The sequence below is a fragment of the Cyprinodon variegatus genome, unplaced genomic scaffold (genome assembly GCF_000732505.1).
Source record: "Cyprinodon variegatus isolate N-32 unplaced genomic scaffold, C_variegatus-1.0 Scaffold170, whole genome shotgun sequence".
In the NCBI taxonomy this organism is placed as follows: Eukaryota; Metazoa; Chordata; class Actinopteri; order Cyprinodontiformes; family Cyprinodontidae; genus Cyprinodon; species Cyprinodon variegatus.
Window position 1 is genome coordinate 559045 of NW_015150623.1, and position 24857 is coordinate 583901.

Here is a 24857-nt window from a genome sequence, read left to right on the forward strand (position 1 = left end):
GCGCCTTATGTGTGTGTTAAATACAGAAATGGCACACATAACTGAGACTGCGCCTTTTAGTTCGGTGCGCCTTATGTGTGTGTTAAATACAGAAATGGCACACATAACTGAGACTGCGCCTTTTAGTACGGTGCGCCTTATGGTCGTGAAAATTGTCTGTTTTTTTATACATTTCAATCCCCAGGTTTAATTAATGACATTGCTTGTCCAAATGCTCCTGGCCCGGCCCTTCTGTCAAATTTTAGAACCCATTCTGGCCCGCAAGTCAAAAAGTTTGCCCACCCCTGATCTAGATGTATACTCTGTGTGTGACATAAAATATGGATCTATATCTCTGCCACAAAGGCATAAAAAATACAGTTGGTTGAAAAGGCAGAGTATCCATCCATCCATCCATCCAGATTTCTCCCTTTCATTTGATCGTTCAGGCTCTCCATAGTTCTCCTGTGGCGCGAGCACAGGGCGACTTTTGCGCGCCTTTAGCGAGCATGCGCGTTTCCTGACGCTTGCATGGTGAATCGTGCCGCCTGCGCTGTGCGGAGATGCAGGGGAAACCGTATGTGATGGGGAAACGCAGCTTGACGTAAAACCGGTATTTCCAACTGGAAAACGCTGTTTTGCTGCTGGATCCTCCTCACTCTTCATCTCTCTGTGTTCGCTGTACGTTAACACCCACCAGCAGAAACATCTCACTATACATCAGCCAATCCCATCCTCCCCTCTCTCATGACAAGGCGCGCACAAGTCCTATCATGAAAAAAGGTTCATTGTGCGACCTGAGTAACGCGCAGTAACGGGGTGTCTGCAACGGTAACTGCGTTTTAGTTACAGTCAAAGTAATTAGTTAGATTACTAGTTACTAAAACAAGGTAACGGCGTTAGTAACGCTGTTACTTTCAACGCCGTTAGTCCCATCACTGTTCATTGGTCAAGGAGTATACAGGGTGGAGACCATTTTCAGTTTGAATTCTCCTCAGCTCTGGAATAGAAGACCTGAGAACTACAGAAACTGGTATCTTACATACAGTAACCCTTGAGGGAAAATATTATTTTGAATTTAAAGGTGTAATTTCAAAATTTTAGTAGAGTGCATAAGAAAAATATTTTGTTAAAGCTTCATGAACCTTCTTTTAATTTTTTTTTGCCATAACTTGCCATATTATTGAGATGCAAGATTGCCGACCTTCAAAGTCCACTTTCTTTCTGAACTCATGTGAGTATAAACAACAATGGCTCCCAATATCCCACACTGCCGTGTTTTAGCACATCCAGATACTGCTCAGGTGCAGTCATCTGTTAGACCTCAGCACAAGATCATGGCACAACAGCTAAAAGATATCTAGCACCAGCCAGAAAAAGAAAAAAAGTACTTGTATCAATAAGAAATGTCACAGTGAAAAGGAATACATGTAAAGTACATACATAACCAAGTGGGATTTTTTTATGTTTACAACCACCCTTAGTATTTCAGAAAAAGAAAATGCTCTTTGTCAGGTACTGTTTCAAAAGGATTGGGGGTCCACCTCTGGCATTGAGTCTAAAGTGGACTTTTTCCCCTCTCTTATCAAAATATTGGGTTTCCATACCCCAGACTAACACTATAAATCTGCAACTTTCTCAAATCAGCCCAGATAAAGCAGGAAATATTCCTGCCTTGTCCGATACACAACAGCTAGAAGTAAACACTTCTGAACAGAGTAAAGCTACCTGCAGCAGAACTGTGAGCTTTTATCTCCACCCCAAAGCACCAGAGGCACATAATCTAAAAGATTAAACGTGTGGCCCTCTTCTCTGCTGATTAATACCTCAGGCTTTGACAGGAGCATAAAAGCCAAAACAGCATCCTCTATCAGCGCATCATTCCCTCTACGCTTCAGTTTGAACAGTTTCCAGGCTTCAGATGAGGACGCGGATCATCGTGCCTTTGAGTGGCTGACGCAAAGATGCCCTTGAAGATTTAGAAATATTTATAATGTACTCGGGACTTAAGAACATAGAGGAGTTTGACAGAGAGAAGCTATGAAAACTCAAGGGACAGGAGACCTACAGACATACTGACAGAAATGTTTGTCTGGATCAAGTTGATCAAGAATTTGAGAATGAGATGCATTCAATCAGAATCTCTCGTCCTTCAGCTTCTTCCATCTTGAGGCTCACCATAGTCGTATGTCTACATCTATCCCCACCTTCTGCATCCTCTTCTCTCACAGCAACTAACTTAATTTCCTCTTTCAAACAAATCTATGATCAACTAGAATGTATCGCTCGTTACAAAAATAGCCAGTACTGAAAACAGTTCCCTCTGACTGTGGTGGGGCTTCAAGTTAACCCAGGTTAGTCGACAGGGGACCTTTGTGGATGGTTGCAGTCAAGTAGACAAAAATACAGTGGCCTACAGCTGACAAAATAAGTCAAATGCCAAACTGCGTTGCAAACACAAATAAATCAAACTTAAAAAAGCACAAAGCATTAATTCAACTAAAACAAGCACTGCACAAGCCTGGTCTGGTGTGCTTCTGTTTTGTGGAGCTTCCCAAATTGTAAATCTTCTTTTAGACAGTAAAGCTTGTATGAGCGAAGCAAACAGCAACTTTTAAACAGAGCGTGCACGAGGAGAAATGGGCTCCTACATGCTCTCACATGGGTTTAGTAGGCATTCCCTCTCAGGAACATGTTGTGCATGTGCATTTATTTTTTCAAAGTGAAGAGGGCGGGTATTTTCAAAAATTCCTTAAAATGCTCCACTATAACTTTAAGTCAAAAATGGTAAACAGTCAAGCTAAAAGTACAGCACAGTAGGAAATAAAATGATGCTGAATGCTAACATGCTTCGCTTTCACTGAGCTTCTATATCTTAAAGATGCCTTAGTGACGGTCTCTCACCACATTGGTCATGCCATCCCTTATTCCCACATGGTGTTTCTTCCAGCCATTCTTGCTTATTGCAGATTTAATTATCTCCATCACTGTCACTATTCTGCATGTGGCACATCTACATCACATCCAAATGAAATAATTCTTTCACGAAGCTCAAAACCAGGTAATCCTAAAAAGTGCTGATGCTAATGCAAACGTTTTACTGACTTTTATATGCAACATCTTCTCCCTCTACTAGGATCAAATTTAGGTATTATGGCTTTAAAGAAGTGATAATTTCTTCACATTGATATTAATTCATAAAACTGAAATTAAAACAGCTGTGAGTTTATAACACAAACAATCGAAGGCATACATATTAGTTACCAATTCTTTTGCTGGCTGGAAGAGACTGTTGGGCTCATTGACTTGTAATGTTTTTATAACCTGGAGACAAACAGATGATGAGCCATAAACCTGCAGCCCTCCTGTTGCTCATCTGTTTTTCTTCAGACATGCACCATTTCTGTTAGACTTTTAAGCGACTTCTCAAAGCAATTGGAATAAAAGATTCATAAAATGAAGGCCTGGTCACACTGCTTGGATGGATGGAACTTTATAATTTATACATTTCCCAGACTAATAAAGACGTGAAAAATACTTTACAGGAACCCTGAGGGAAATATTTCTGTGATTCCATCAACAAAGAGCCCAAATTACCAAGAAAATATCACCATCACTGATCCATCCACTGTGGAGAAGGAAGATTATCTGTAAAGAGGCATGGGACACCATCGCCCCCTCTCACTAAAGAATAACACTAAATTCACAGCTAGATTAAATCCTCTTATTTGACAGAGAAAAAAATTACCACTTATGATCCAGAAAAGATCACCACATGTCTAAATGTTAAATTACAATTAAATTCATTAACCAGGAAATTGTATTTTCCTTTCCGTAAATGAAACCAATTTGGGGGAATCTGAGTTTATTTAAAATTGGGATATAGATTTTAAATGCAATTAAAGCAAATAATTACTTTTTGCAAGGTTCCTGAACAATTAAGATTTGATCAGTCCAAAAGAAGCTTTAAGGTTTCCATAAACTTCTGCAGAACAACCTCTTAAGGAACCAGTGGGCTCTCGCTCGGACGCACTAAAACCAGGAGCTCTGGTCCCTTAAGAAGGCTGCTTGATGTGGCCACACAGGCTCCAAGAAAGACGACAGCTGAGCGGAGAGATCCATTAGACACAGCAAGAGGGGCAGACATGGACCATCCATCTCAGAGCAAATTACAGCCAGCATCAGGGTGAGAGCAACTGGTGAAAGAAGGACAGGAGATGGATGGAGAGATAAGAGAGGAGGAGAGGACGTAAAAGACCTGTGGGAAGCCATAGGATGGAGAGATGGAGGGAGGAAGGAAGGAGAACGATGGGAGGCCGGCCGGCTGCAGGGAGACAAATGAGACCAATTTACAGCCAGCTCTCCCTCCTCCATCCAGACAGTGGATCTCTGGAGAGGGCTGCAGCCAAACTGATGAGATCCGATTCACAAAAACAAACCCTAAAGACCAGCAGATTGATATTTCAGAAATTACAGTCACCTTCTAAAGCATTTGTACTTTTAACGTGGTGGAACAGAGACGGAAGCTGCCTGGGGTCCATTAGGGAGCAACGGCCGCTAACAGTGACCAGACATGCAGACCATGCTCAAGGTTTTATCAAAAGAAACAGGATTTAGGACAAATCTATAACAGTCAAGATCTGTCATCCGCTAAAGGCCTGATCTGATGGCAGAGAGCCATCAGACTCTGGTTGGTGAGACAGAGAAACATTTAAGTAATGGGACAGCAAATAAAGTCTGAAACGATTTACTACTCATCCCCCTTTCCTTTCACATTATTGCAAATTAGGAAGATACTGTGTTTCCTTCCATTTAACTTTGAACAAACCAGGACACCAATGTTTGAACCACAATCAATCTTAGAATGGATGCTATTGTGGCATTTGCTAATATTCTGTTAAGGCTGTTGAACTTTCTGTCATTTGGATGTTATCACATAAAGCAGGAAGCTAAGATGTTCAATGCTTGATGATCTTAGGCCAACTACCTTGATCATTATGTTAAAATATGCTCCGTTTCCAAATTATTAATCATAATTTCAATTCAACATGGGCACAAACAATCTGAGCAAAATATCTCCAAATCATGGGGCGTTTTTAGATCCAAAATAATTTTCATTTATCTAACGTCCTGCTCTGCAGGTCTGTAAGATAAAACAATGATTAAAATTGCTCATCACAACTGCACATATTAATGTATTTAGGAAAAAAATCCTTGAAGTGCATTTTTCTAGCAGAGAAACACCTTGTTTTTCATTACTTAAATGTAAACCAATAAATTATTCAGTTTAAGCTGATCTATGAAGTTTTTCATAAAATAAGGAATCACAGATTTTAAAAGGTATGTTTTTATTTTCCACTGAGGTAAGAAGATTTGTCGATGGTTCTGACGCTTCACTTTTTTTTTTTTTTTTTTACAAGTTTGAAGACATTTTGCTTCTTTATCATCCTCTGGTATTATTTGGGGGGAAAAAAAGAGTGAGTAGTAAACCAGGAAAAAAGTTTAAAACATCTCAGCTACCATGGCAACTATTCCATTACTCTTGCATTATACATTTATTCAGCTGTTTCTTTAGAACATCAAGGCTAGAAGGGTTTGAATTAATCTCATAAGTTAACATTTTACCTCTCTTATTTAGTTTTCCAAAAAAGACATTAAAAATCAGAATTAAACAGCAAAATCACAAAATCTCAGTCAGTGACCTCCCCAGAATAAGCAGAACCTCGTCTTTAATACTTATCTCTTTTGTTGCATAACCCACCCGTGGAGAACATTTCAGAGCTCTCTGCACAAATAACTGCTCATCTTATTTTTCCACTACCCAAAGAACCCAGTCTTAGAAATATTTAAGCAAATTATAGTCCTAATTCTGCTAAACTTTCTTCCGAAAAAAAAAAAAAGTTTAATGAAAACAACTCAAATAAAATAAAACTCTGAAACATGCAGGTTATTGCCAGTAGAATTCAAGGAGAAAACCTGATATAACTTTATATTATTAGCTTGGATCCAGAAATCTCAACCAGCTGATCTCTAACAGCCTGACAACACCTGAGGAAAGCCTGAGAAGGCGACAGACTCCATACATCATGATGTAGATGATGTGGCTGCAGCAGCAGAGATGTGAGGATGGGAGACCAGCAGCAACAGATGGTGTGAATATCATATTCCACTTCATGTATGGAGCTCTGCCATGCAGCCGTGTGGTGCTGCAATAATAGCCAAGGTGTGAGAATGGTGGACACAGTCAGGTCTGCATTTTCATCTCACTCAGACTAAATAAAAATGACCTGGATACACACGCAAGAGTAATTACGATCAAACCTGGAGGATTGATTCCAGGAACAGGATATTCTGGGAACCAGCATACAGTAGTCTCAATTTACCATTGTTTATTTGAAGATCCATCAAGCCTCTTTAATCTAAAGCAAAGGTGAGAATCTAAGCAGGTGATGGTATAAAATTAACTCCCGATATAATTTTTGAAATCAGATTCTTCTCACATCTTAACATTTGGTTTAAAATATTAATAAAATAACTATTTCCTAATCTGCAAGCTCCTGGTAGGCAGTAGGATGGTGCTTGCATTGAAAACAGTGACAGAAGTCCAACTTACCTGAGAGGGCAGCTAGTTATAAATATGAAAGGTGAAAATAAAAGGCAGAGACGGTAAATAAAGGCTGAACTCGCTAAAGTTGTACTTTACAGCTTTGACCTTCAGAAAAGTGGCTATTGAAAAAATACAATTGATGAAGGCTATCATTAATCATTTAGAGAGTTAATTTACTCAGGAGACAAGGCCCAGACGCTTACATCAAATAACATTAGTTAAATATTTAAAAGCATCTGCACTGCAGATCTCCACCTCTACACTTTATTACATGTGGCTGCTACAAAATAAGTCCTGTAGAGCCTGAAAGACAAACATAAAAATAATTCCTGGTTAACCACTATCGCTAAAGGATTTGGCCAAAAAATGTGAAGTTTATCATTTTTTTCCAACCAATATTCCAATTTTATTTACATTTTACATTAACCACAAGCATGTAGATGTTTTTAAGCCAGGGATTAATTGTTTACATGACTTACATGACATGAGCTTGAAGAAGATTGTTGTAGGACTTTAGTGTTAATGCTTTGTGGGAAAATGATAAATTTGTATTGCATGCATGGATCTGCATTGTCACTTCCCAATCCGTCCCAGAAGCACCATCCTTTCTGCGCATGCGCCATCAGCTTATTGCCGCGTGCGCATCCAGTTATACATCTGGGTTGCCCTTGATTTTATTTTGTTAAAGAGACCTAAAATCCTACAAAATAGTAGGCGTACTAAAAGATAATGTATTAAAGGTTAATAATGTCTTTCCTGAGAAAATAAATGCCTTAAAATCATATTCTGTTTAATCAATCGTCTCTGCCTGATCTGCACTGGATTGGAATCCTATGCTAATTCTGGGAGCTAACTATTTCAGCTTTGGATTTAAACATAAACCTTTCTTTTTGTGTTAAATTATGGTATATGGTGTGTAATCTAAATATAAACAACTAAAATGCAGATAAACATGGTTTGATCATATTTTGCCCGACTGCTCTGAGCATGTCTGATGATGATGTCAGAGAAGCAGGTTAAAAAAAAAATGTAAAAAGCATCAGAATTGTCTCACAAGTCATAAGACATTTTTTTAAGATGTGTATTAGCATTTGTTAGTGAATTAAGGCTAGAAATAAATAATTTTAGTATCATAATTACATTATTTATGGAAACCCGGATGTATATCTGTTCGTGCATGTGCAGCACGGATGGTGCTTCCGGTACAGATCGGGTAGTGTCATGCATGCTAGCTACAGCTCTCTCTTTCCTACATTGTGTCGAAAAAATCCAATCAATCTAAGCCCATTACTGCCTCCTAAAGGCCAGGAGTGAGAAAGCCGGTGTCTAACTAAAGACCTAATCTAGTAACAAACAACACAACAATAAACCCGCTTTGTCTAAATTTAGGTTTGGTAATTACAATCCTGTATGTGACCAAACATAACGGAAACATTTTAATTCAACCAAGAAAAGCAAAGTAAATACATAAGAGCAGCTATGCTAAGCTAGAGCTAGCTAATCTAAGCATGCAAAAAAGTGAATAAAAACAAAAAAAAAAATGTTTTTAACTGCTGTTCAGCAAGCTTTACTTCAACGATTATCTACAGCCAAAAAAAACCCCAAAATAATGCAAAGTGAACATGTAAAAATATAACTGCTGTGTTTATCAGCTATTTTAATCATGTTAGCATAGGTAAGCGAAATGAATCTCCGATCAATGCTTCTGAACAGGTTTTACATGTATATTAAGAAAAAAAATTAACATTTTAATGGAAAGATATTCAGATTTTTTTAGATAAAAAAAAAATAAAATAAAAAAAGGAATCCATAGCTTGCCCAGGAAGTAAGTTTAGCAAAGCTGATGTTGGTTTAGGATCCAGGCTAATGCTAGGTCTGGAGTAACATAGCTAGTTTTAGCACAGAGTAACTAAGCAATGTTAGTCTGGGAGTAGCCAAGCAATGGCTGGTCTGTAGATGACCTACTATGCTACTGCAGCTTATTTCACTTAAATACTTTAACGTTCTTTGACATGACTATCTTGTATTGTGCAAAACGCTCATAAGCTTTGCAAGATGGAGCATTATAGTAGTCAGCTGGGCTTCGTGAATTTACACAACAGTTAATCAACAGGAGATGTTGACACATTTCCTCAAGTACAAAATAAGAGTATTTCAGAACAAACCAACAAGGTTATAAGGAAGATGGTTTTTAACCTATTAGTTGTGGAAATGATCTGATTAAAATGTTGATAATGTTGTTGTTTTGTTTTTGCACATAAAGGGAAATCAACGTTGGAACCTGCAGAGCTGAACAAATAAATAAGGGACACTAAGGATGTTAAATATGTTACATTTATTTTAAATCCTGTAAAAAAACAAACAAAAATACTCTTCTTTAATAGTAGTAAAACAAATGAGTTTAATGAAAAGAAGCCTATTTTGGGTAAATGCAAAATTTGATTGCTTGCTTCCTCAGTTTACCATCCTAAAAAGATAACCCCAGAATCATTTGTTGTTCTGTCTCAAGGCATCGGATTCAGCTTCTGTTTTGGAATTGCATGACATGCATGTCTACTGAAGACAGGAAAGGAAATGTGTCTGCAGTGGGAAGGATGGGGGGGGACTTAATTAGGCATGAAAGACATCAGATGACCTCTGGTGTTTTCTGTTGTGGTGCCAATCAAACATCTGTCAGCCTGAAGCTCAAGGACGTTGTCCAAACAACCGAGCGCAGTCCTTCATGCTCAGATTCACCCTGAAACAGTTTACACTGCTGTCTAAAATCAACATGACTACGTTTACAATAACTGGAGGAGAAACCGTACAGCTCTGTGAATGAGTATTTGCCCCCTTACAGATGTCCGCTCTTCCTTTTTTTTTTTGTCAGCCATTGATAATCAGACAAAGATCAACTGTAGTGAAAAAATTGTTACATTTAATTAAAAAAAATTATAATTTTATTTGACATGGATTATAACACAAAACTACTTGAGACAATCCTGCTGTGGACAGAAGAGTAAATGCAAGTCGTGTCTTCAAAAGCTTAGAACGACTTTAAATGAAAGAAAAGGTGACAGTGTAAAACATCTTCCCCAAATAACATTAAAAACAAATATGAACTCCTAAACAAAACCATGGCTGCTATACAGCGGCTGGATTAAGAAAACAAAGTGCCATAATCAATCAGAAATCTACTGTGACTCGTCCCTCAGCATTATAGCTACCTGGCATGCATGCCCTCACTCTGATTGGTCTCAAGGTGCGCCACTCAGGCAGAACCAGGTTACTGATTGGTTATTAGGCCTCAGTGGTTCTTTTGAAGCAGATCGATGGCTGCGGCCGAGCGTGGGCTTGTTCTCCGACTCTTTTGACCTCCCTCCCTCTATCTCTGTCTCACACACCAGGAGTCAGAAATTAAAAAACAGCCTCCTACCAGAGTCATTGTTCTCTGAATCCATCTTGTTGGAGGTGAAGCAGCAAACGGCCTCCCAGGTGGACTACGACTCCTCTGCCTTTTTTTCCCTTTCCCAGCGTCCACCCTCTCTCCCCCACTGCCTCTCTCTCTCTCGCTCTCTCCCACCCTCCTACCTCAGACACCGGCAGTCATCACTGACCTTGCGGTGTTTGTGTCTCCCCTCGCCGACAGCAGCAGCACCGGCAGCTCTGCAGAGACCAGTGAGTGCAATTAAAGCATTCCCAAATTCTGTAATGATTCCTTTGAGAGGCAAACACAGTAAACGAACACTGATGAGGAGCTTGTTTGCTTGGATTCTGTCAGTAAACAGCATTTCTATCCACCTGATTGGAGCATACTTATGCAGATTTACTGAAACGACCTGCTGATGAAGGGTTTCAGTATTTTAGATCACGGAATATCCTTTATTATGTGTGAAAGTATGTGTGGGCCTCTGTGGTTGTGTAACACAAAAGCCCTCGATCCATCTTAAGGCCAATTTTAAATCTCACATATGAGGGGGGTTTCAGTCTCCTACTTTCAAAGCATATGTAGGCCTTCAAAAGGATGGGGACCCGTTCGTTTCTTCTTGATGCTGAAAGTTTCTTTCTTTAGATAGAAAACTTTGAACCAATCTAACTGGATGATCTAGTTGAATTGTCTGTGAAGTGCTTTGAGATTATGTGTTGTGAATTGGTGCTACATTAATAAGCTGAAAATTTCGTAGCTTCCAATTCTCTACTTGGTTTTTCAGAACTGATTACAGGTTCTCAACCGTAGGGATGTCCCAATCAACTTTTGATAACATAAATCAATCCACAGCAACAAAAATAAATTGAAGAGAGAAAACCTCAATATTTAGTTTATAAGGTTTAACCTATTGGTTAATAATTAACCTGGCATAAGCCAGAGTGATGATTAAAGCTCCTATTGAATTCTACACTGTAACCATCTGGAAAGGCTCCAGTAGATAGTTTTGGCAAACAGGGAGGGACTTTCAGTACAATTCCTCGAGCTGATTGGATAAATCCCTAAGTGGCATTTGCCTCCCATGTCAAGTTTTAGCCACAGCAGAAGCAGCTGTGATGATCACATTCTTGACTTGTTTCACAATAAGCAGAGTAAACTCTAAAATCAAAATCTTACTGAGCTAAAACCGGTCGGGGGTAATGCGCAAACATATTCCCATCTACAAAGGCAAAAATCGCATCCTTTCGCTCATTTTTCAAGCAAAAATTAGAGGTCATTCCAGCCTCTTCTGCTTCTGGTTGACATGCTGACGTTATACATGTCACAGCAGGTTATTGGTCCGAAAACTTCTCTGCATCGAGGCTAACGCATCTGTAACCTTCTGGCAAGGTGTATTTTCAGGAGTTTTGGAATTCTCAAATCTCATGAGAATTGGTCTGGCAATGATAGATAATAATACCTGGGTCAGTGGTTCTCATTTCCATGGTTGTTGATAGCTAAAAAAAAAGCTAAAAAACCACTTCATGAAGTATTCTTCACACTAGACAGCGAGTATTAAAATTATGTATGATTTATTCAGATATATGGGGGGGAGACGGTGGTGTCGGGTGCAGGATTTTGCCCTACAACCAAAAGTTGTTGGTTGTTAGCACTCCAAAGGACTTGTGGTCCCACTGTGCGCTCTATCAACAGATGTTTTATGCTGCCAATGTAAACGTCATGCTTTAATTTGAACTTGACCCTTAAGTTTTCCTTAGACGACAGTAACTCATTTGCAGCTCTCTAGAGGTTAAGCTTACTGTGTGTGATGACAAAACCCCAAAAACCTGCCATCAATACTTTGCAATGGAGTCAACCGTTCGGTTTCACTCTACAGAAGTCTTCTTCTCTGCAGCTGATGTTAATTGTGGTTCTTCGACCAGTTATTCAAGTTGCAAAGTTATCAGCAGCAGGTTACTTCATTAAAATATGTCCTGGAGCTCACCGTAGCCAAACCAGGAAGGCAAAGACTTTAGCACAAATGTAACTTTTACTACAGTCTGACCCTTTTACAGATTTAAAGTCTGCCTTTACTAATGAGTTTGGAAAAAAAAAAAACTAAGCATTTGACCCAAATATGAAATGGGTGCAAGTTTTTTTTTATTATGTTAAGGTCTTTCCATATAATTCTGCATTTGAATGCTCTGTGAAATAAGTGAATGGCAAGCCCACATTAAACAGCAACAAACTTTCAGTGCTTATGTCTGCATCTTTGAAAAGCTTTGGCCAAGACTAAATAAATCAGAAGCAGAACGGGGACTCTGTCTGCGTTGGAAGAAAAGGGTTCACAGTGTTCAATTTTTCATCCACAGATCTCTCAACAGCAACTCGCATCCAAAAAAGGACAAACAGCAGAGCTGAAGGGTCACATGGAGTCTTGAGAGAAACTGTTTTCTGAGAGGAGTCAAGTGAATTCAACATGGGTAGAAATCTGCTGTATGAAGGATTTATTTCATTACTAGGCAAAGCAAAGCCCTGAGTTAAAAAGTTTGTCACTGACATCCTGTCGATGGAAATAATTTACCAAAAAATACACTTTTCTAAAAAAAAAATGAGTGGTAAAATACAGAAGTTCCGATTTTGTTAAAGGGTTTTTCAGACTGTGCACTTCCCTCAGTAAATGTTAACAGGTCAGACTGACACGCAGCTGAAATTCAGGCATTTACCTCCGACGTGGGGGTGTAAATGTCACCGGTCTCCTCACATCATGGAGCTGCACTTCAGCTGAACAAGCCAAACGAAAGGTAAAACCTCGTATTTGGTTTATATGGAAAGAGTGTGTTCCTCCAGCAGATGTTTGGACCATTCCTCATATATTTAGGCTTGATAGAATTGAGCCATTCCTACAACTGAAATGTAGTTCTGCATGCTTTGGACTGGTAAAAACAAAGATAAGTTCAGGGGATCGAAGATGCCTTTGGTTACAAAAATACAAAGATTCATGATATGGAAACTTAGGTATTCTCTGAGCTTCACCAATGGTTGCACTGACTGTTTTCTGACAGCCTGTTTCAACCACTTGTGCTTATTTAAGACATCCCTTCATCGCTTCTTTCTCCTTTAATCCCCAGTCAGCCTGGGCAATGGCTGTTCACACTGAGCCTGGTTCTGCTCGAGCTTTCTTCCTGTTAAAAGGGAGTTTTTTCTCTCCACTGTAGCTGGGTGCATGCTCTGTGTGAGGGATTGCTGAAGAGGCAAAAAATAATACAAGCGAAAATGGTCGCTGCAAGCTCATCCAGGAGGAGCATGTCCTGCAAGCTATTGACTCGATGCAACCAGCTGATTTTCTTTGATTGAAACTTGAATGGTCTTTGTAAAGTGCCTTGATATGACGTGTTTGAATTTGCCCGCTAAAAAATCATGACCTGAATTGAATCTTTAAAAAACACCCCAACCACATTTAATGATCTGTAATGGTACCAACAACTGAATCGATTACCTAATAGCATTTTTCACAGTCTTACCGATCGTAGAATGAGGCTGTTTGTGCAGGGGTGATCTATCTACCAGGTGATTTTTTGTTCCTTCAGGATTAAAATCAACACCCCTGCAAGTAGTTCTCTACTCAGCCTGAAGGTGCCAGCAGTTTGCAGTTTTTACTAGTTTTTACTTTGACACTTTAACATTGCTATATTAACCAAAAGCTGAATACAAAAATGTAGCGAAAAATAATTCAATAAGAGGACTAATACAGAATGTTTGTTCTTTTATGAATAAGTTTGAAGGTTTTATAGGTGAGAGCTTGTCTCTGCAGTCAGATAGGAGTTGTCTCTAAGGACATAAAAGATTGCTTAACCCATTTAAATTATATATTTTATAAACATAAGTTCATTTCAGCAGCACATATAATAAAAAGCACATAGCTTCATCATCAAGGCACCTAATGAAAATCTGGTCTGTATTCAGTGATTCATTTGGAAAACATAAATGTTGTATGCATCCATTTTCCTTATTTTTTTATTTTGTTCAGTATAGATTGACAATAAAACTGACCCATGCCTGACCACCCCTATGAAGATTTTCTGGAACCGCCCCTGGTCAGGCCCCATGGTTATGTGGCCACCTCTGGAAACCCTTTAACCATCCCAGTAAAAATTTCCTAGAACCGCCACTGCATTTGTGATATCAGACATGATAAAGCAACCCCAAGTGTTTTTTTTTTTTCAAATGCATCATCTTTAGTTGAGATTTTAGAAGATAATTTTGACCTCACAACCTGCAAAAACCATCACCATCAATAGTACTCGGCGTACAGCAGCCAAGCAGGTAAGGCTAGGTACTGTAAGGTAAACGTGTCATACTGATTGCTCCATCAGCCTTGTGGAGAAGTCTCTGCTTTTAATCAACAGAACAGCCATACTAATACAAGGCTTTGTCTATTTATTTACTTTGCTGAAAACAATAAATAAATACAGCAGAGGATTTGAGTAAAAACTTCTAGAAAACCTAAGGCAATCTTCAGTTAACCTGACAACAGCCAGATGCATGTCTCGCTCCGCCTAGCTCCACTCACATACATCTGGGAATCCGCTCATTGAAAGTGATTTCCCCAACCGAATTTATGGTCTGTCCAATCAGGACGCAGGGCAGGTGTGCCCTGGAGTGGAGAAGCGACCGTGAGATTCCAACAACAATGGCGGCTCGCATTGAGGAAGCANATGTTTTCGCCCTTCTCCCGACCGGATTTGGCAAGAGCTTGATCTACCAAATGGCTCCTCCTATATATATATATATATATATATATATATATATATATATATATATATATATATATATATATATATATAGTCATGTTAAAATTGCAGTCTTTGTTAAACTGAGAAGACATTTTCAAGTGCTTAAATAAAGCTCTAAAATACGGTACTTAACAGCTAGTAGAGACTAAAAATTGAAATACTTAGAAAGTAAACATTTCAGACACAAAATGAGTCTAAAAAAGTTTTCAAAGCTCAAAAATGTATCATTAGTTCTTTATATATCTACTTTCTTTTCTAAGAACTCAGAATGTCGATCCATATATTAAGTTTCCCCTAATCCTTTTCAGTCCAAACCATCTTCTCTCATATATACCTGAAGATTTATCAGCACTTTTTTAACAGTCTGAGCAACAACCACCAGGTGCTGTACTGCAAATAGTTAACATGTTCCTGAACACAACGCCTTTCCAGCCTTCCTGATGGTGAACCAAAAGCGGCCAAGAAAGGAGTAAATCCTTGCAGAAGGTGCTGAAAAGCAACAAGCTGAGCGGCACAAGCACACAGAGATAAAAAGCTCTCCGCTCTGCAAAGACGCAACTGGTGGAGGAAAAACAGAGGGAGGCCGATACTGCTTTGAAGTTATATTTAGGCCAAAATCCTTCTTTGCAGAACAAACCGTCTTATTCTATGAATAATAATCAGAGGCAACAACTGAGGGAGGAACCGTCCTCAGAGCACAGGAAGCCGCTCTGCATTTACGATCAGCCGGCGTAGCGTCAGAACATCGCTTTTGATCCGGTATGATTCCTTCTGCATCTGTAGAGACTCCTTCTCCACCTGGGACACAGATGCATGAATGCAACTTTGAAGATGTACAGCCGGTACATCTTGATTTAGGTCACACTTTCAACAACTACAACCAAGATACATGTGAGAGAAAGGGGAGTTCAGTCAAGTTATTGGTTTACTGCAAATCCAAAAGGCAAAAAGTCTTATTTAGGTCTACTTTGGGGGAAAAAAATAAATAAACACTTTCTCTGGAAGCAGATCACTCTTTGCAATGCTCTGGGTTAGGTCTCCATCCAATACAAAGAAAAACAAAGGGTCTCCCAGCAGGAATGCTTCCATGCACCCATCTCCACTTATCACAATGTTCCTATCAGGGTCCTTATTCTGCAGAGATGGGAATAAGTCATTGTTTTTTTTTTTTTTTTCAAATGTCTGTTTTTCACTAAACTCATTTTACAGTTAAAGGCATACTATGCAAAAAAATTTCAGTTAATTAATGTGTTCCATAACGTTTTGGATGATTAAATGAGTCATTTCAGGTTGAACAAAGGTTTTCTCGGCCGCCCTGGTGGTCTGTAGGGGAAATACCATACTTGCAATTGCAGGAGCCCTCGGCCCGCACCCACAGGCTCAGAAGTCTCGTGCATCGCGAGAGTCTGTCTTGCTTTACGGCAAGAACTGCTACACGCCCCCAGTGAAAGACATGCTCGTTGCTAGCGCAGTGGCAATATTTGTGTAGTTATCATGGCAGGAACCAGCGAGAATTTTCGAACTCGAAAATTTGAACAAAATAGTCACTTACCGCAGTAGACATGGTGATTCGTTGCGTTCGCCTGTCTGCTAAGCTCAAAACAACCGCGCCTGGCTTGACAGAGAAACCAGGAGAACAGCTGAGCATATTTACGACAGTGCACTTTTACTTTCGCCCTCTGGGCATAGTATACCTATAACATCTTTTGTTAATGCAAGCTGATAAGGTAATGGTATATTAAAGGTAAAGTTTAAATTCAAAAAGCTTTTTAATTGTAAAATTAGATCTAACAAGGACATTACTGTGTATTGAAAAGAAAAACAGTAAGAGTTTGAATGTTCCTAATTCAACAAGTGAGTGAGGCACCGGAGCTGAATGTCCTTACAAAATGAAATAGTGAATTTCTCATTTTGTGGTCAGGTATCAATGGCAACAATCACATGGTGTATATGAAAAAAAAAAAAAAACATGTGCCTAAGAGAGCATCAGAATCTTGTTGGGAGCCCATTACCCTTGCAAAAAATCTAATTGATTAAAACCTTAGCACTGAATTGTGACCGATGGGGTCTCATGATAATACCACCATGGCTAAACAAACACTCAACTGGCGCCCTGGATGTCTCATCCAAAAAGCATCTATCACTTTATGCATTACGCTCAGCTTATACTTCCTTTTGCTGCTCTTATACTTTCACAATTAAAATATTTCACGACTGTGATCACTTGATATGCTCTCTTTAGCACTGTCAGCTGTGCTTGTCTTTTTATTCTTAAAAAAATACTGTGTATTGTTAGGTTTATATTCCAATTTTTTATTTCCTGAATAGTTTATATTTGGATAATGCTTATTATGCCCCCACAACACTTACACCACCTTAATGTGTAGAAGCATCAAAAATGAAGCAACAGGCACTTTATTGCTGTTCAAATCGCTGCTTGAACGAAGCATCACACTTTCTGATTGTTTGAATTAACCTATGAAACATAATATTGTACCTGAAAATGATCTCATGTCATCATTATGACATTTCCACCTTTAGTCAAGCACGCATACTTCCCATATTCAGGACAAAAGTAGTGTTGTAACAAAGACTAAAAAAGTTAGCTGCATTCCAACCTCAAAAAAGAGGGAAATAGTGTTTCAGAGAGTAAATTTCAACATTTTCCAGGGGAAGTGGACGCCCCTATGCTGAGCAAAGCCTAGAGATATGACACACCAAGGTCTGCACCCTATGAAATATTCTTAGCCCAAAGCCTGACAGTAACTGTAAGCCTTCTCCTTTGTAAAGATTAGCTTAGGAGTCTCTTTGCTGCCAAGCACCTAACCAATATAACCAACAGGCTTCTGCAGCCCTCGGTGGTTACTGAGGAGGTCATGGATTCATCTCAATGTTGGGGGGGATATTTCAAACTTTCAGGGCAGGGTTATTTACTGAACAAGTTTGGGAACCACTGATCTAGAACACCTTTTCCGGTGCTCGTTTATCTGGATGTAACAGCTTTTCGTCAACATTTACGTTCTATTCTTTATAGTTGTACTAACAAAGAAGAAAATAAAAAGGCTAAACTACAGGTAAACATGCAATACTGTTAGTAAATGCAACACCCTCACGGATAGACTCTACTCTCCTTCCTCACACCTTCCACCATTTTGCTATTCTGTTTTTTTTTACAAGACTGTAATGTTCACCTGCACTCCTGACTGTTTCTATTGTAACAACTGTTTACATGCATCTTGCACTACTCACCTTGACTGAATATTGATTTGCACTGCCGACTGCTTATATTTGCACTGTCAACTGTTTATTCACAGCACCAATTGTTTACATATACATTTGCAATAACGTACTTTAACAGTAATAGGCAATTACCTTCCACTGCACTTTAATTTAGACAGCTCCTGTCCAAACTTTATTCATTTTATAGTAAAACCCATCTGTATATATGCTATTGTACATAACTGTAAAAACCCTTTTTATAGTAATATCCACCTGTATATTATATTCGGTAATTATCCAGCTGTAAATTTAGTTAATAAAACTAGTTATATATATATATATATATTATATTCATCTATTAGTAAGATTCCGTTTATACTGGTATCCATCTCTATACTTATTCAGTAGAAACCCATGTCCTGTATTTATGGAATTATTATTTATCCTGCACTTGCTGCTATTGCACTTCTGGTTAGACCTAAACTGCATTTCTTACCTTGTACCTGTACCTGTGTAATGACAACAAAGTTGAATCTAATCTAATCTAATCTAAAATTGAAAAAAACCCACAATATTTCTGCACAAAGAGTTCCTTGCTCCTTGCAAATATGGACTGTGGAGTAAAAAATGTTGAGGTATGTCTGTTCTTAGCCTCACAGGCTCCAAACGAAGGCCATGCGAGATAAGAATAAGTTACACAGCCTCCTTCATGGCACGAAGAGGGGGACTGTTGTTTTGAGAAGATCCGTCTGGCCAGTGAAAGATATATCAACCTACAGGGAATGGCTCTGATGAACTCAAGTTGTTTTGCTTTAATGTTCAAGTGTGGGAAAGTTTTTCATACATGGGGTGGGTTTGGGGGGGTGTTAGGAAATTTTAAGGTATAAATATATGTGCTGACGTTGCCTCAGTCAGAGCTAGCGGTGTAAATAATAATCGTTTTGTATCGATTCATCGATCCAACGGCCGACGATTTGATGCATCGACACGTTTGCAAGAGTATCAATACATGTTTGTTTATTTTTACTCCAGTTTATTTTTATCCATTTGCTCCTGGACGCAATTCTGACTCCGCTGCTGTGGTGGCGCTAAACCCATTTTGCCCTCCTACCGCCCTTCCTTTAGCCACTACCTTCTTCCCGCATGCACACACACAGTTGCCTAAACAGTAGGCAAGACAGACATGGCGGAGGAAAAAGAAGATGATGTATTCTTGAGTATTGAAAATAATCGAAATGTTGGGTCAGGTAATCGATACTGAATCGAATCGCCATGATGGGTGTGATTTATAACTTTGAACCTTTTTTCTTGCAAGAAATGCCTCTGTCTCAGCTTCCTGACTCCACAGGACCTAAAAACATTATTAGATTATCTAGCCACTGAAAGAAAAAAATATTTATTTCAAAAAAATCTTTTTATGAAAAGTTGAACAGTTTTATTTTCTTATTGACCTTCTCTACTGGCCTTCTGCTCTAGAGAGCCCGAAGATATAAACTCTATGAAATCATTGCACTCTAAGAATTTCTTTGGGGTATTATATTGCGGTCATGATAAACTTTTTAGATAATATGCGTCTCCGAATGTTATTCTTAGTCACTTTCTGCAGAGATGAGCCGCTAAGATGGATCTGAAGCGTGCTTCTCCATTACATCAACTTCTTTCAACAGTCTGCCTCTTAAACCAATCAGCGATCAATACTATCGTCGTCACATTACCACTAATGCTATCAGCAGTTTACCATAGGGAGTGATTATCTGACAGACATGAGACCCACTGGGATGCAGAAACCTTGCAACTGCAGAGAGGATCCAGACACATCAGAGGTCTGAAATATCACCATCCACTACTGCTACCAAACTAAGATACTCTGTCCACAGAGAGATGCTGCTTTGGCTCCTGATTCCTGTTTGCCATCCGACTCGACTCTGGAGGCATATGGGAATTAACAGGAGAAACATTCCCCATTAAGCAGCAGCTGGTTTCCTGTCAGAGCAGAGGTAAAAGACGAGCGAGGTTTGAAGTCCAGCGTTTCCCAGAATAGCGGCAGACATGATAGCACGCATGCACCCTCTGAAGGCCAGGGTCGCTCCGGTTTAATGCAAAGATCCATCCGGAACAGGTTGAGGATTCAAAGAGAGTAAAAGCAGAACAGAAACGGATGAAGGAGAATAACAGGGATAGAACTTGAAATTAAAATCTTTGATATGAGGTGAAAAATGACATAGATGCTTTCAAAAACTAGCTTAGACGTATTTCAGTCATTTTCTGTGAAAGGTGACCTTCATTCTGAGGGAAACAAATTCAAGCTGTGAAACATTCCTGTAAAACAACCATGTTCTAAAAATGAAATATAAACATGAAATTCAACCTAATAGAAGCATTTTTGTTTAAAGACAAAATGAAGAAAATCACAACCTGCAGAGCACATGTCAAACTCGAGGCCACCGGCCCAAAAGCAGCAAGTCACGGCAAGTTATTCGGCTCTCAAAAACAAAAAAGGACATATTATGTACTACAGCAGATATGTGTTCTCTTTTAAACCGTAAATAATGCGAGTACGCTTATAAAAGCAGAGCAGTGTGTTCTCTGTTAATACAATAATGAAATAAAGGTTTCATTTAATCAGTACATCTGCAACCTTCCCTTTTAAAGACCCGAGGATCACAGAGGTGCCCAGAATGGCAGCCTAGTGGTTAGAGCATAGAGCTTGGAATCCTGAGGTTGCGAGTTTGAAACCCTCTCCCACAGACTGCCACTCTGGCTTCCTGAGCAAAGACCATACTGCTCCCTGGGTACCGCAAATGGCAGCCCACTGTTACGCAAGAGGAGGGGGAAAAAAGAATAAAAGACAACTGACACTCCTGCAGTAGATGATGTCATTCTAGGATCACATCAACTAGATTTATACAGTTGAAAAAATATTTGTTCTGCAGAGTTTTTTTTTTTTTGGCTGGATGCTGCAAAGACAATCCACATTCTGGCTGATTTCCTTTTAGTGAGGAAACTCTTCACTCCTTAGTGAACAGATGAAGTTCTACTGCATGCATGTCAGCAGGGCTGCTGTCCTTCATATTTTTAGCATGTTCCTGCTTTTTATTAATCTTGTTCAAGTAAAGTATGAGCAAACATCTACATCAAGAGACAACATCCATGCCTAGATTTTGTGAAATAAATACAGGTCAGCCAGATTAGATGGAGATTCTAAACTGAATTTATGTCTGGACTTTGACCGTTCCAACACATCAGGCTGTGAGTTCAGATCCCCTCACACCATGATGCTGCCACTACAGAGTATCACCACATGGACGGTGTGCTCAGGGGGAGGAGCAGTGCTAGTTCTTCTCCCCCATCAGCTAAGACGTTCCTTTCTGCTCATGTTTGAACCATTTCTGCCATTAGTAACTTTGGCAGAGTGGAGGTTTTAGGGATGTTCCTTTGGCAATGCAGTGTAGGTGTAACTGAAAACAGAGAGAAAGCAATAACAAACCAAAGCCACATGTTCAAACAGAACATGCTCAGCAGAACGGCTGATTAAGTTTCCCTCTGAGACAAAGAGGAATCACAGAAAGTAGAAAATCCCAGTTCCCAACTCAGGAGCAAGCATTGTTATAAAGAGACATGATGAGTAATCATGTTCCGCAAAGAAAGAGTAGGAACCAAAGCATTAGTTCCACTTCCAACCTGAGAACAATCACAGATACATAACAGTTAAATCCGGGTCAGCATCCAGCAGAAAGACATAGAGGCTTGAGGTGAGGTTCTGAACCAGTCTAAAATGTATGAACACACTGAATTATAGATCTTAGTTATAAATGTTAATAATGTTATAATGATGCTTTGAGCTGCAAAGCATCATTCTACCTTTGGTTTTTGCTTGTGAGTAGGTGAAACAAAGAAATAAACATTTTAAACTGCTCTACACACCCATGGGTTTGTTAATATGCATTATGATGTCATATTGAAAGTTTCTATCTAAATCAACCAAAAGAAAGTCTGCAGAGAGATTAAAAGGTGTTTAAATCCAATTTGATGCATAAAATGTTTAAAAAGAATAAGGAGATAGTCTTTCCTCTTTCAGAAGAAACTATAACAAGCTGCTGCTTAGCTTGCCTAGCAGCATGGAGGTTGTCTGCTTTTAGAGCTAACTTTTAGAAAAGATGAAAACCTGTGTAAACTTAAATCACGATGCAGGAATCCATATTTCAGGCGTCTTATTTTACATTCATGCTTCAACTTCTCTGATGCACCTTATTGCTCCTCAGATCTTTCTTTCTGTGTGAATGCCAAACTTAAAAAGCTGAACTTTGCACACATCCTTGAATCCTGCCTGGTCTGGATGGGCGTCTCTTAAAGAGACACCTGTACAGCTTCAGTCAAACACACATTAAAAACCCGGCTGTCACGGTTCAGAGAGCTGGTTTGGATCTCAGGTCAATCAGTGATGTCTGCTGCTGAAGCAGTCTGAACACGTAAACCCAGTTAAAATATCTAGACAAACGGTCAGTTTGCATCCTTTCATGTAAACCCTTAAATTTCCTTCCTCTAAATATCTACTTTTCCCCCCTTTTGGGGGCCTTAATAAGACCCCGTTGGATAAAACAAGCATAAAAGCCTAAACATACTCTGCTCTTCCTAATTTCTATTCCTTTTAAGGATGAAAAAAGGGAAGATGAGAAGCTCTCCGCTGTCTTCTGTTAAAGTGACCCATTTGTTAAATTTCCTCAGAGAGCCCAGCGGGTCCCTGCAGGGCTGATCCAGTCTTCCAAAGCCACTTCCATCAAACACACTAAAATCTATTAAATTCACTGAGCTTCACGACCTGCAGATGTCTTTATGTTTTCATAAAGTTCCTAAAACAGGCAGACCAGACGCAGAAACAGAAATATGTTTAAAGAGCAAAAACAAGCAAACTGAGACAGTTAAAGATGTCCTAAACATCCTCCAGTGTTCATGCACATGCAATGATTCACAATGATAAATGTCAAGGAAAAACACACACAGGTGGTGCAAAAATCTGCTGTTTAAGATGAAAGCTTGACTAATTCCTGGATTGCTCTTATTTTAAATAGTTTAATTATTATTTTAAAAAGTCATAAAAAATGGTGTGTGAGCATCTGCTTAGCAAAAAAAAAATTTTTATGCCAGTAGGAAGTGTTTTTCCAAATGGATGTAAATTAAATTAGTTTCTTTAATTAAAAGAGCTTATTGCATTTAAAAAAAATCCAATCTGCAATCTAATGGGATTTTATTTCATCTTTCAAAATAAAAGTTTAACAACAGCTTCAGTTTTTAAGGCATTTGGTTTCATTTCTGTAATTGTATTATTATAGCTTATTTGTTGACTGTCTTACTATTTTCTTAATCAAAATATTATTTTATTTCCATGTTAAGAATTATTTGATATAGTCTGTATATTCATTACATTTGCTTGTTTTTTTTAACCTTACTGGTTTTGATTTAAAGATTACTTATTTCTTATCTTATCTTAGAACAGGATATAGAAAAAAATTAAATTAAAACATATTAATTTTGTTGTAGTACATAATTATACAGTTTTTAAATTGTGTATTTTTCTATATTTTCAGTACTTTTAAAAATAAAATTGGCATCTTGATTGTATTGCAAGTATTCAAAATGTTTTACAGTGTACTGATATTTTGATTATATTATTTAAAAAAAAAACATTTTTTGTTTTATATTTGCTTTTATCTTTTAACAAATGTTGCTTTAATTATTTTGCTGTTAAAATACAAATAAGTAAATACATAATGAAAATTTATTTTGTTTTTCACTCTTTAATCTGAAGGATTATTATGTGTTTTTGGTTACATTTGCATTTCCTTCTACTACTTTTAATATTTGCTGGACAACTTTATTCATAAGGAAGATACTGTCAGGTTATTAAACAACTTTTTAAGACCAATTTCTAGGATAGATAATGGATCAGTGCATTCAGTGAAACAAAGCAGACAAGTGACCTTGGCAGACACTATGGTTATTACTGCTAATCTAATCTATTATATCACCTTCAGTTAACATTTTATGAGTCTACCTGCTGAAGATTAAGTAAAGACCAGTACTTCAGCCTCTAGGGGCCCATGGTGGGACCCCGACCCAGGAACCCCCTGCATTGTCTCTGTGTCCATCACAGACAACAGGTATCCCACAGTCCTTGAACGCACCACTAGAGTTATAACTTAAGCCATGGCGGCGTTGGCACAATTGGCTCAATAAACACAACAGTTTCAGTCACGAACACCCTTCATTCAGCATGCCCGCTCAGACACCCACGGAACACGGTCACTGCCCCACGGCCACGCAGCTTACCGGCTGGCATTGTGGAGCTAAAGCACCGCAGACTGTTCCAGCCGAGCCCCGTCAGTTAGCCTCCATGTAGCTTCTCCCCCGCCGCTCCGCTTCACCTGCTATCCGGATGCAGAGTCTCTGTTAGCCGCTGACCACCTGTTCAGAGTCGATAAACAGAAATCACCTGACTGACACCCAGACAGACAGCTCCGTTCAGGGCTGAAAGCTGACCGCTGACACACGGAGCTACAGCCCCATTAACAGTCCTCCTCCCCGGGAGGGTTTCACCAAGCTGCCGCTGCAACACGGCGGGGCTTTAACGCACACTTTAGCGGTAAATGGAGCCCAGGGAAGGACGTACCTGTAGGTAAACAGCAGCAGATTAGCTCCCACACAACACCGCTCTGCTTCCTGCTTTAAGGAGACACAACACGGAAGTGAGACGCTGCGGCGGAGCCAAACAAACCAAAACATATGCGGTCTGAGCAGCCAGAGAGGCGGCCAATTATAGCAGCCTGAGGCAAGGTGTGTCTGCAGAGATATGTCCTCTAAAGAGGGACACGTT

General features: G+C 39.1%; 1 protein-coding gene across 1 annotated transcript in view; it reads right to left on the reverse strand.

Moving 5' to 3' along the window:
* The window catches only part of efr3a (EFR3 homolog A), a 108946-nt gene extending 84126 nt beyond the window's left edge, over positions 1 to 24820 (reverse strand). Inside the window, exons 1-2 of the mRNA XM_015378337.1 lie at positions 24654 to 24820; positions 24314 to 24448 (exon numbers count right to left, since the gene is read on the reverse strand). Of these exons, the coding sequence (XP_015233823.1) occupies positions 24314 to 24323 (10 nt within the window). The 5' untranslated portion in view covers positions 24324 to 24448; positions 24654 to 24820. The remainder of the gene's footprint in view (positions 1 to 24313; positions 24449 to 24653) is intronic.
* Between the last annotated feature and the right edge of the window lie 37 nt (positions 24821 to 24857).